This window comes from Dendrobates tinctorius, unplaced genomic scaffold (genome assembly GCF_039654945.1).
Source record: "Dendrobates tinctorius isolate UK_male_01 unplaced genomic scaffold, ASM3965494v1 ptg000098l, whole genome shotgun sequence".
Lineage (NCBI taxonomy): Eukaryota > Metazoa > Chordata > Amphibia > Anura > Dendrobatidae > Dendrobates > Dendrobates tinctorius.
In genome coordinates, this window is record NW_027361766.1 from 30321330 (window position 1) to 30335427 (window position 14098).

Consider the following 14098-nt stretch of genomic DNA (forward strand, 5'->3'; position numbering starts at 1 on the left):
CAAGTGCCAATACCACCGGAATGGCGCCGACACACTAGGTGAGTATAAGCTTTGGGGTATGGGAAGGGGTTGTCCAAGTTGTGGGCAACTTCTTTCAAATAATTTTTCTACAAACAAAATTCATTGATCTACATTTTAGTCAACAGATCGTTGAAAAATAATAGTAATAATAAGTTCCACCATTGGATGTGTTTAAAAAAATATTTCCATCCTGAGATAATCTTATAAAAGTGCCCTTGTGTGTACTTTGTAATGGCTGTGTCTGACTGTACAAGGACATGGTCTGATCATACCATAGCTCCTGGGCAGGGGAGGAAGCAAAAGAGTATACAGATAGCACAGCATGAGATCATAGCTGGTTCCTTCTATAATTTAAAAAATTGCTTAAAAACAGTTGAAATCTTCTGCCTCACAAAAAGAATAAGCTGTGTTCCCGTGCTGTCCTGTCTGTATACTCTTTTGCTTCCTCCCCTGTCCAGGAACTGTGGTCCTATCTGTATACTCTCTTTTGCTTGCTCCTGATCAGACCGTGTCCCTGCACGGTCAGACACAGCCATTACACAGTACACAGCAGGGGCACGTTTATAAAATTCTCAGCACAGGAACTATTTTAAACACATCCAATTGTGGAGCTTATCATTATTGCAAAATCTTTGGAACACACAGAGTGAAACATGCAACTTGTCCATTTTCGCTGTGGACCTTCCGTAAGCATGTACCATTAATGAAAAAGTGAAGCAACTTTGCAGTAGGTCTTACTTAAATATAGGCTATTGGTTTGCATGTAAAGCACCTATGTAGACTATGTATATTTACGGTAGCAAACAGCAAAAAGATGTTCTGTTTGTTACCTACTTTTTGCTTATATAGGTTGGCCATTCACCCACTTTGTGGTAGCATATATTTGGTAGGTTGGCTAATTTATTTGTTTTCTGTCACCATAAAGATACATAGTCTACATGGGGGGCTGTAAAAGAAAAAATTTTTTTTTAAAATAATTGAAAACAAATTGTTCACAAAGTTCAGTACAGCCTTTAACTTGCCAAGTGTTTGAAATCAAACCTCCCTACAAGTTACCGTCAACACAATGCACAATAGAATTTTTTTTTGTAATCTTCACAAACTGCAATAAAATTCAAACTTTATGATCATAGCAACAGTAATATATTAAGTCAAATTCTGTACCTTGATTCTAATGACAAAAACACTGTTTTTTTACTCTTTACTAGTTGTGGACATTATCACAATATACCTACAGGTACAGTATATTACTAGTTGCAGAATACAAGATTAGTGGTCAGTCAGCATCCGTAGAAGGATCAGTGTTCACGTAGGTGTCTTCTAAAGGTGTGATGTTTATAGTGATATTACGAAGTTATTTGCTGTAAATAATAACAGTACGACATGCCCTTTTTAGAAAAAAAGATGATTTAATATAAGCAGCTAAAGCTCTTTCAGAAAGTTTCAAGAGTAGACATACAGGGTACTAAACTAACTCAGCCCCCACACACTGCATTTTATATGTTAACGATCCTTGTTTATACACCAGGTGGTAGCCCCTCCAAAAATTACAAATAAAAAGAGTTATACATGGTTTACCCTTAATCACCTCCAGTTATTTTTAGACAAATTAACTGAGAGTCTACCATACTTTATGACTATATACAGGTAGCCATTTCTTACATTTTTGAGGAATTGAGAACAAGATCTGCTTTTTTTTTTTTAAACAGTGCCACTCTTGTTCATGGTCTGTGTCTGGTACTGTAGGTCAGCTCCAGTTATAGTTATCATTTTTATAGTTGTAATTATTTTAGAAAATGTCTTTCGCCAACTGCTCTTGTAACATTATTATTGTCCCCAAACTTTGTAAAATAGACTTTTCAATTTTTAAAGAGAATCTGTCATTTGCAAAAAAAAAAACTGAGTCAAATACTTCATAAAAATCCCTGATTCTGCCACTCTTTTCTGTTTTGTGCTGTATCACTCCATTGCCAATATATTCACATTTGTTTTGTCAGGAGCACAGTATGTGAAATCTCTCCTTTGCAGTCCAACAGGGTGTTTTGTCATAGTCGTCTTTGGGGGCATGTACTTACAACCCTCACTCACAGATACTACCAATCACAGCCCGGCAGCAATCTATCAGTCTCCAATGCTACCTAACTATGATTGGCAGCATCGGGAAGGGAGAGTTGTAAGTACACGCCCCCAAAGAAGATTCCGAAGAAATGCCAAGTTGGAATGTAAAGCAGAGATTTCACATTCCGCGTTCCAAAACAAACAAATGTGAATATCTCTGTAAAGAAGTGACGCAGTGCAAAATTTTAAAGTGCAGCAGAATTAGGGCAGCTGAAGGATTTTTGCTACGTATTTAACTCAATTTTTTGAGCAGGTGACAAGTAGACACTAAGGCAGGGCTCATATAGACATTTTCTTTGGTCACTCAACCACCTTAAGTGCACATGCCATAGATATGGTTAAAAATGAGAATTTTAATACAACAATTATGATTAAACATCATCCGAAAAGTTAAAACATACTGTATATGACCCCAAAATGTGACTTTTGCGTCTATTAAAATGTTGTCCATGTGGGCACTTGGCAGCAAATCTCTTGCACTGAATGCACGAATAAATGTTTCACCATGCATTTATTAAAAGATGGATATATTGAATCAATTTAAAATTTTAAAGTTTGGCTATTTTACTTGATAATTGATAACTTATAAATTGATAGAATGAAAGCATATATGCATTATGTACAAAAATACAGACAGAACTTTCTATACATTATTCAAATTTTACCAGCTAATTTTCAAATGAAAGCTTCATAGACCATGTCTTCTGTGATATCCGAGTCAGTGGGCATCATATTTTAGATTTTTTTCAGTGTATAAGTGAGAAGAGAATACAAAAATGTTTTTTTTAATGGCTATTGCAGGCTATATTGGTGCACCTGAATTTCTAGCTGATTGTATCATTAAATCAAATTATTAACTGTTTGTGATAGAAAATCAAAGAGATAAGGGAAACACAACCTTAGAAGAGTTCACCAGATCATAGAGTTCGTAGATAAAATTCTTTTTTAGCAACCCTCAACTATAATAAGCAAATAACAAATGGTATAGTCTGTATCTCCCTTGATGACCAAACAATATTGTATATATTTGTGTACCCATCTTATAATTCAGTATCAGCAACATTGTGTTTCTTAGTTGAATGACCATTAGTTGCAGTAGGAGACACTGATTGTCCTGTTCCGTTCTCCTGGGTCCCACTGTTCGGTTTGTCCTGAGGGTGGGAAGATACAGACACCAGAGTGTTTCCTTGGCTGTCCGTTTCGGTACAGTACGGGTCTTCACCCTACACAGACATACAAACAGCAAGCAGGGTTAGTGTGGAAGACATCACAGCCAATCAGACTTTAAGCCGTTTCATGCATTAAAAGCATAATGATAATGATATATACTAAGCTTTACATCCAGCATTATTAAGCAGAACACAATGGAAAGGAGCACAATAAAAGTTGCAGACTAAAATGAGTACAGTATTATACGCACATTAATGGCACATTTAATTTTTTATACAACACTCACATTAAAATGCCCAAAGCCTGCTTACTGTCTTGTTTGCTAGGATACAATACTGTACAGTTCTACAGTAAGCTGCAGTAAATATAAACCCACTCATCCACTCACTAGTGGACACAGACAGAAGAGGGCCCCTGTGCAAAATCAATATATAGACAATTTGCTCAATAGCTTCCCAATTCCCCCTGCTTTGGAGGTGGAAATGGACCCTTTAACCTATTGGACCCATGTGCAGCTGCATCGTTTGCACCAATGATACGTCTGTCCCTGATGAGTAAAGCAGATCTGTCACCAGATTTCACAATTTATTTCTAAATAGACCTAAAACCTGATGAGGCTTATGAACTTATTTTGAAAATTCGCTGTAAAGAGGTTCTATAATACTTTCTGAAAGTTTAAACTTAATCTCAACCCACTTAGCCGATTGAGAATTCTTCAGCATCGCTCCCATTGCTGCTGAGATCTTACACTGCTCAGTACAAGCTACAGCAGTCATTCTGAAATAATATTACAGCAAAGGTATGTAACAACGTCCCAAAATTGAATATCCGTAAATACATGCTGTTTAAAAAGTGGACAACTGAGGATCCGTCATTCTACAACATAGAGGAGAGGTGTGGAGAACCACACAAATACGACATCCAGATCCAAATTATAAGCAAAGATTATTTTATTAGAAAACATGGACAGAACAGGGAGCATGGGGGAGCATGTGCAGGGGACAACAAGGTGCAACAGTGTAAAAAAGACGAGCCTGGACCTGACAAAAATCGCACAATATAATGTTAATATAAATGAGCTCTCACAGGACATTGCCTGACAAAGGAGCCTCGCTCCGAAACGTGCGTCGGGGAGACGTGCCGCCAGCTTGCTTGACCGCACTAGTGCTCACACAGGTAACCACTGAGAATTTTTCTCCTCTCCCTTTTTCTCCCCCTTCCTTCCCTTGGCAATGTCCTGTGAGAGCTCACTGTACTCTCACCAGTGGGGGATGTGCTCTTGTCACATTTAGCTGCATACTCCTAATTGTCAACCTTTGGTGATACCGTGGGTAATCGTTATTTTGTCAGCTATGTCTGTAATTGGTGATAATTTTAATTACCTTCCTATTCTCAAACCCTGTGCAGTAGAAATGAAACACTTTTGTCGCCTTATCAGCTTTAGATGTGCTAACTAATTTTAATAGGCACATAGAAAGGGTTTGTTCCATGGTTTAACCGTTATGTAAGCTAATTCAACTTTTTAGAGCCTATATTATGGTCACTCTATGCGACTGAGTTCACACATGCGGAGAGTAGTATAAATCAGACGGAGGTGGCACTCTTTATTTAATTCCACAATCGCTGTATTACAGCCATTTATATTAACATTGTATTGTGCGATTTTTGTCAGGTCCAGGTGCATCTTTTTTGCACTGTTGCACCTTGTTGTCCCCTGCACATGCTCCCCCATGTTCCCTGTTCTGTCCATGTTTTCTAATAAAATAATCTTTGCTTATAATTTGGATCTGGATGTCGTATTTGTGTGGTTCTCCAGCAGTCATTCTGAGTGGTTCGGAATGACTACACTTGTACTTATTAGCTCCCTCACTCTATAGATGGACTTATAAAGTGCTCATTTTAATATCGTGATAATACAGCGATTCTGGCTTAGATTTTCAAAGTAACTACACCAGCCTCCTCATGTCTAAAAGATCTATTTAATAATGCATGTAGTTTGTGAAATCTTGTGTCAGATTTTAGCCTGCCCCATACTGAGCAGACAATGGCAGAATCTACGACAAACAGCCCTGGGTGGAGCTCTACCCACAGCTGTTAACCTGTTATATAGCATGCTAGCATGGGATCGTGCTGTTCCACATGTTCATCAGCCTCCTGCGACATGGCTCTACCATCATGGCACTGCATTGAAACCCAGCCTGTGGTTGGACTTCAAAATACACTTTTATATGGCTGTATATAGTAAAAATCAAAGCATTGCGGTATATAATAGAAGTGATAAGAGATGATCACATGTTTAAATCCCCTGAGTGGACTAACAGCAAAAAAAAAGTTATTAAAAATTTTAAACACATAAAAATTCAATTCAGCATACTTTTCACCCATTTAAAATAAAAATAAGAACGCACGTAATTGGTATCAATACGTGCAAAAAAGGTTAATATATCAAAATATAATATTTATAGACCATATTGGTAAAAACCACTAACAGGAAAATTTTAGAAGACCAAAACTGCATTGTTTTCGTCACTGCAATCCGGCAATAGAAATATAAAGTGATAAAATTGTAGCATCTATTCCATAATGGTGTCAACAAAAATGACTGCTCACCCCACAAAAAATAAGCCCTACCGACTGAAAAATGAATATGTTACAGGTCTCAGAATATGGTGATACAAACCAAAACAAATTTACTAATTTTGTTTATCATTAAAAGAGTAAAAAAAAACAACTATATACCGTATATACTTGCCTATAAGCCGAGATTTTCAGCCCATTTTTTGGGGCTGAAAGTCCCCCTCTCGGCTTATATGCGAGTCATATACCAGGAAGTCGGCAAGGGAGAGGGGGCGGGGGGGTCAGAGATCATACTTAACCCCTCCTGGTGCGGTCTCTGCAGCCCCCCTGCTTGTCCCACGGTCTCCGGCGCCTGCCTTCAGCAGTCACGTGGTACCGCTCATTACAGATATGAATATGCGCATATTCATGGCAGACAGCAGTGAGCAGCGTGGGAGCGTGGACAGGTGAATATCTCAGGTGCCAGGTCCTAAGCCAGCAGCGACAGAGACGTGAGTATGTCATTTTTTTTATTTGCAGCAGCATATAGGGATTATTCTATGGAGCATCTTATGGGGGCCTATTCTGTGGAGCATCTTATGGAAGTCTATTCAGTGGAGCATCTTATGGGGGCCTATTCTGTGGAGCATCTTATGGGGGCCTATTCTATGGAACATCTTATGGGGGTATATTCTATGGAGCAACTTATGGGGGCATATTCTATGGAGGATCTTATGGGGGCATATTCTATGGAGCATCTTATGGGGGTCGATTCTATGGAGGATCTTATGGGGGCATATTCTATGGAGCATCTTATGGGGGCATAATCTATGGAGCATCTTATGGGGGCATATTCTATGGAGCATCTTATGGGGCAGCATATTCTATGGAGCATCTTATGGGACCATCATGAACTGTATGGAGCATTATATGGGGCTCCTGATTCAATATGAATATTTAAAAACATTTAACCTACTGATGTCTCAATTAATTTTACTTTTATTGGCATCTATTTTTATTTTTGAAATTTACCAGAAGCTGCTGCATTTTCCACCCTAGGCTTATACGTGAGTCAATAAGTTTTCCCAGTTTTTGTGGTAAAATTAGGGGGTCGGCTCATACGCGGGTCGGCTTATACATGAGTATATACGGTATGTTTGATATCTGTATAATCCTACTGACTTAGAGAATCGTCTTGGCAGGTCATTTTTACCACATAATGTAATGCCATAAAACAAAACCCTCAAAAAACAGTTGGAGTTGCATGCATCATTGTGTACAGAAAAGTAAAAAAGTTATGGCTGTTGAAAAATGAAGAAAAAAAATTGGAGTATTAAAAGGGTTGTCCACTACTAAGACAACAACTTCTAAATGATTCACTCCCCTCTCAATTATTCACTCCCCCCTTATCTACTATTTTTACTGGGGGAAGTGTTTGCCCCCGTGAAAATAATAACACCTATACTAACCTCCCGTGCCAGCGTGTCCTAATGGTGTCGGCACTCAAGTTCCCAGGGCTCACGTGCCAATGTTGTGACAAGTGAGCCCGGCACCCAATCACCGCTGGCGTCACTGTCCCCGCCTACTGACAAATTGACTTTAGGCCTGTATCTGGCTCTGACTTCCTCTTGATTACTTATATGCCTGAAGGTGGCGACAGTGACGCCAGCAGTGATTATGTGCATTGGTACTGCACGTGAGACCCCAGAAACGTGAGTGCCAACATGACTGGAATGGCACCAGATGGATTTAACTTGGATGATTTTTAATATGCTTGTGTGAATCTGACCTCAAAGTGAAGTGCTGGGACTCGAGAGCCTTAAAAAATCACATAGGGGTTAGAGATTAAGGTAAAGGAGGTAAAGTTGCCACATGGGCATGGGCATTTTGCATAATCTTGTCATATATCCAGAGATTCTCTTTGAGCACAAACTTTGAAAGTCTTCAGTTCAACTGATTTTGCAAAAAGTAAAAATAGCTTCTTTATACTTTGTGAACATATTAACGAGATTCTGCATTTTAGGAGATGGAAAAAAAAAACAAAACGCCATCTCAACTATTAGGTGCCATTTTGCCAGCTGTATAAACTAACCAGTCTCTGTCTTCCTGGACTCCAGCTCTCTCTATTGGAAAGAAAGTATCCAGCCAAAATAATAGCAGCCAATAAGACACCACAAGTGACTAAGGCAATCATAGTTTTTTGTGATCTTGTCTGATGATCAGATATTTGTCCCCATTTCATCTGGATGGGTAACTGCAAATGAAAAATGAGAAAAAAAATGGTTAAACATTTATGAACAGATCAAGGAGTAAAACTGAATAAAGAAAATATGAAGTGAAATAGTGTCACTGCTCTATTTTTCCATCTTTCTTCTATCATACACACATACATTAGACCCTCCCATCAAAGGCTTCCCATCTAGCCAAATCTGACCTCCCACTTTCCACTGATGAGGGGCAAACATCCTGAAACACGTGTCTGCAAATGGAGTGTCAGGGTTGGCTTTTTATCCTAAGGCCAGGTGCACATAGCGTTAACAGCAGTCCATTCAATGGATAGTGCTGACGGACTGCATTAAGGCTATAGCATAACGCGATCGCGTTATGTCCTCCCGCTAGCGCAGACGCTTCATCTGCGCTAGCAGTGACGGAGCCTCGGACGCTGCAGCCCGCGTCCGAGGGTCCATCACAGAATGACGGCACATCGCTAGCGCATGCCATAACCGTTATGGCATGCGCTAGCGATGCACTCGTTTATAGCTGTATATGGGTGCGTTAACGCATCAGTTACATAGCGTTAATGCCGCTATGTAACGGATGCGTTAAACGCAGCCCATTAATGCTATGTGAACCCAGAATAAGTCATGTGGAAAGACTCATTAAAGGGTAGATATTGACTTTTAGGATTGCTACACCCAATAGGTGACACTAGTGTTCTAGTCATCTGTCTCTCTAAAGAGGATATTTGCAAACATTACATCACTTATAGTATCTTGAGATGAATCAAGAATAAAACTATTACATCATATTCTCAACCAGCACTCAACTGTTAAGGCCTCCAAAGCTCATTCTTAACCAGTATTTGTATATAGTTTGTTTTGATCATTTACGTCCTGGAACTGTCCAATAATCTGATATGGGTTCAAGTAAAGTGGCTTTCACACGCAGGTTTCTTGCACTGGAAGGACCATCCCTACCATGTGATCTCCCGACCTGAGTTAGTTGATGCAGTTAGGTCAGGTTGGGAAACGCAGCGGTTGGATTGGGTCTTGATATGGGAAAATGGTCTTTGTTTCACAAATGTCACAGACATTGCAGTAAAGAATTAGTTGAACTGATAGGCCATTTTGAAAATTGGTATTCTCACACTGTCATAATAAACAATGCTCTAAATTCTGAAATCCATTTTGAGTTCAATCTGTTACAGAAATAACAGATTTTCACCACAGATGTTTCTTTTTAATAATGCACTGGAAAACCTTGATGGATAGTGTTTCAGACGAGATGGAAACCCCCAGAGAGCCAGATGTTTTTTTCAACAAAAAGCTAATAGACTAGTGGGAGCTGACATAAGAATGCACCACTTTTTTACATCTTATACTGGACATCAGTATAAATACATAGAATTCAAAGAATTTTAAAGTTAGAAATCCAGTCCATACCTAAATTTTGGTTTCTATCTGCAATATTTTATGCACAATACTGTATATTCGAATGGATCACTATTTGGACCCTAATCATTCTTCCAAACTGATCCCAACGTGGTTCATACAGCACCAGACAATATTCTCTGTAATGATTAGTTTTATAAAGAATCAGTCCTTGACTGGATCCTGATTTGAAAAAAATGACAAAAGAAGGTATCTACTTGTCATCACCAGTTTTTAGTTTAGAGAACTTACGTTCCCTTTACATGTATCTAGATTGTTAGTAATCCAAGTTTTTAATTCTAAAATTGCTGTTTAGATTCTATTTCAATTCTATTATAATGCAGTATAAAAATGATACAACCATGCACATAGCTTGCACATTGATACAGGATAGGAAGTAAAAATATTCATGTACTACAAATATGAATACTGTTATATGAATGATTGTGTTGTTAATTAAAGTGAATATCATACCAAAAACATTTAGCACCAGATTGATGATAAAAGTATGATCAGTGGGAGTCTGGCCACTAAAAATACCTGTTTCTCCTGTATGAATGGATAGAAACTGCCTATGCAGGATCACAACTCGATTCATTGTCTATTTTTTTCGTCCGCCAGAAAGGATTTCAGGGTTAATTTTCTCCCTGACTTCCTATCTCCGGGCATGCGCACTGGAAAATGCGGATCCAACAACAAAAAAAACGTTGCAAGGTCCGTCCAGGCATGCCGGCGGGTGAAAAAAATTTGGCGGATCCTCACAAAAACGGATCCAACGGATGGCCATCCGTCAAGATCCGCCAGTAATGCAACTCAATGGGGAAAAAAAACGGATCTGCAAAAAAAAAATGGCGGATCCGTTTTTTTCAAAACCTGGCGGATTTTGACTGATGGTCAAAAACGGAAGTGTGAAAGAGGCCTAAGGGTACCGTTATACCTAGCGATGCACCAGCGATCCCGACTAGCGATATGACGCCGTCAGGATCGCTGGTGCATCGCTAGGTGGTCGCTAGTGAGCTGCCACACAGCGCTACTTACCTGTCAGACGTGGCGATCCTGCGTCCTCCTGCCCGCGTCCATGCGTCACTCATCGGCGCCACAGGAAGCCCAGCAGGAAGTGGCTGACGAGGAATGGTCCAGGAGCTTCTCGCGCGATCAGCGATAACCAGCTGGGGAGCCGGTCGGAGGTAAGTATCAGACATAGCGATATCGCTAGCAATATCGCTGCAACGTCACAAAATCGGTGACTTTACAGCGATATTGCTAGCGATATCGCAGTGTGTAACGGGGGCTTAATGCATGGGCCATTATAATGAGTATTAATAAAATATTTGGATTAGCCCTGATTTGTCTCGTGTAGACAGTGTTTTTCCACCACTAAGGTATTTAACCCCTTAACCCCTTACTGCCTAAGCCTGTTTTCACCTTCGTAACCAGGCCATATTTTTCAATTCTGACCTGTGTCACTTTATGAGGTGGAACACTTCAACAAATCCCAGTAATTCTGAGAATGTTTTTTCATGACACATTGTACTTCATATTAGTGGTGAATTTAAGCTAATATGATTTGTGTTTATTTATTAAAAAATTTGAAATATGATTTCAAGCTTTGAGTTTTTATGCCTTTACAACAGCTAGTCATACCACTGTAAGTAATTAATAAATAGTATTTGCCACATGTATACTTTCCATTGGCATAATTTTTTAACCCCTTCACTACCAAGGGTGGTTTGCACGTTAACTACCGGGCCAATTTTTACAATTCTGACCACTGTACCTTTATGAGGTCATAACTCTGGAACGCTTTCATGGATCCTGGTGATTCTGACATTGTTTTCTCGTGACATATTGTACTTCATGTTAGTGGTAAAATTGCATTCAAATAACTTGCGTTTATTTGTGAAAAAAACGGAAATTTGGCGAAAATTTTGAAAATTTCGCAATTTTCCAACTTTGAATTTTTATGCCCTTAAATCACAGCGATACGGCACACAAAAAACTTAATACATAACATTTCCCACATGTTTACTTTACATCAGCACAATTTTGCAACCAAAATTTTTTTTTGCTAGGAAGTTATAAGGGTTAAAAATTGACCAGCGATTTCTCATTTTTGCAACACCATTTTATTTTTAGGGACCACTTCACATTTGAAGCCACTTTGAGGGGTCTATATGATAGAAAATACCCAAAAGTGACACCATTCTAAAAACTGCACCCCTCAAGGTGCTTAAAACCACATTCAAGAAGTTTATTAACCCTTTAGGTGCGTCACAGGAATTTTTTGAATATTAAAAAAAAAATGAACATTTAACTTTTTTTCACAAAAAAAATACTTCAGGTTCAATTTTCTTTATTTTACCAAGGGTAACAGGAGAAATTGGACTGCAAAAGTTATTGTGCAATTTGTCCTGACTACGCTGATACCTGATATGTGGGGGGGAACCACTGTTTCGGCGCATGGCAGAGCTCAGAATGGAAGGAGCGCCGTTTGACTTTTTCAATGCAAAATTGGCTGGAATTCAGATCGGACGCCATGTCACGTTTGGCGAGCCCCTGATGTACCTAAACAGTGGAAACCCCCCCAAGTGACCCCATTTTGGAAACTAGACCCCCCAAGGAACTTATCTAGATATGTGGTGAGAACTTTGAACCCACAAGGGCTTCACAGAAGTTTATAACGTACAGCGGTACAATTAAAAAATCATATTTTTTCCACAAAAATGATCTTTTCACCCACAATTTTTATTTTTCCAAGGGTAACAGGACCCTAAAAGTTATTGTGCAATTTGTCCTGAGTACGCTGATACCCCATATGTGGGTGTAAATGACTATTTGGGCGCATAGCAGAGCTCGGAAGGGAAGCAGCGCCATTTGACGTTTTTGGCTAGAATTGAGATCGGACACCATGTCGCGATTGGAAAACCCCTGATGTACCAAAACAGTGGAAACCCCCCACAAATGACACCATTTTGGAATCTAGACCCCCCAAGGAACTTATCTAGATGTGTGGTGAGAACTTTGAACCCCCAAGGGCTTCACAGATGTTTATAACGTACAGCAGTACAATTAAAAAATCATATTTTTTCCACAAAAATGATCTTTTCACCCTCAATTCTTATTTTTCCAAAAGTAACAGGACCCTAAAAGATATTGTGCAATTTATCCTGAGTACGCTGATACCCCACATGTGGGTGTAAACCACTATTTGGGCGTATGGCAGAGCTCGGAAGGGAAGCAGCGCCATTTGACGTTTTTGGCTGGAATTGAGATCGGACACCATGTCGCATTAGGAAAGCCCCTGATGTACCAAAACAGTAGAAACCCCCCACAAATGACACCATTTTGGAAACTAGACCCCCCAAGGAACTTATCTAGATGTGTGGTGAGCACTTTGAACCCCCCAGTGCTTCACTGAAGTTTATAACGTCCGGGCGTGAAAATAAAAAAATCGTATTTTTTCCACAAACATGATCTTTTAGTCCCCATTTTATTATTTTCCCAAGGGTAACAGGAGAAATTGGACCCCAAAAGTTGTTGTCCAATTTGTCCTGAGTACGCTGATACCTCATATGTGGGAGAAAACTACTGTATGGGCACACGTCGGGGCTCGGAAGGGAAGTAGTGACGTTTTGGAATGCAGACTTTGATGGAATGGTCTGCGGGTGTCATGTTGCGTTTAGAGAGCCCCTGATGTACCTAAACAGTGGAAACCCCCCACAAGTGACCCCATTTTGGAAACTAGACCCCCTAATGAACTTATCTAGATGTGTGGTGAGCACTTTGAACCCCCCAGTGCTTCACAGAAGTTTATAACGACCGGGCGTGAAAATAAAAAAATCGTATTTTTTTCCACAAACATGATCTTTTAGTCCCCATTTTTTTATTTTCCCAAGGGTAACAGGAGAAATTGGACCCCAAAAGTTGTTGTCCAATTTGTCCTGAGTACGCTGATACCTCATATGTGGGAGAAAACTACTGTATGGGCACACGTCGGGGCTCGGAAGGGAAGTAGTGACGTTTTGGAATGCAGACTTTGATGGAATGGTCTGCGGGTGTCATGTTGCGTTTGGAGAGCCCCTGATGTACCTAAACAGTGGAAACCCCCCACAAGTGACCCCATTTTGGAAACTAGACCCCCTAATGAACTTATCTAGATGTGTGGTGAGCACTTTGAACCCCCCAGTGCTTCACAGAAGTTTATAACGACCGGGCGTGAAAATAAAAATATCGTATTTTTTCAACAAACATCATCTTTTAATCCCCATTTTTTTTATTTTCCCAAGGGTAACAGGAGAAATTGGACCCCAAAAGTTGTTGTCCAATTTGTCCTGAGTACGCTGATATCTCATATGTGGGAGAAAACTACTGTATGGGCACACATCGGGGCTCGGAAGGGAAGTAGTGACGTTTTGGAATGCAGACTTTGATGGATTGGTATGCGGGTGTCATGTGCGTTTGGAGAGCCCCTGATGTACCTAAACTATTGAAACTCCCCACAAGTGACCCCATTTTGGAAACTAGACCCCCCACGGAGCTTATCTAGATGTGTGGAGAGCACTTTGAACCCCCAAGTGCTTCAC

At 39.8% G+C, this 14098-nt stretch overlaps 1 protein-coding gene across 1 annotated transcript in view; it reads right to left on the reverse strand.

The window, feature by feature from the left end:
- Positions 1-1410: 1410 nt before the first annotated feature.
- The window catches only part of CD34 (CD34 molecule), a 142821-nt gene continuing 130133 nt past the window's right edge, over positions 1411-14098 (reverse strand). Inside the window, exons 7-8 of the mRNA XM_073587291.1 lie at positions 7958-8119; positions 1411-3362 (exon numbers count right to left, since the gene is read on the reverse strand). Of these exons, the coding sequence (XP_073443392.1) occupies positions 3180-3362; positions 7958-8119 (345 nt within the window). The 3' untranslated portion in view covers positions 1411-3179. The remainder of the gene's footprint in view (positions 3363-7957; positions 8120-14098) is intronic.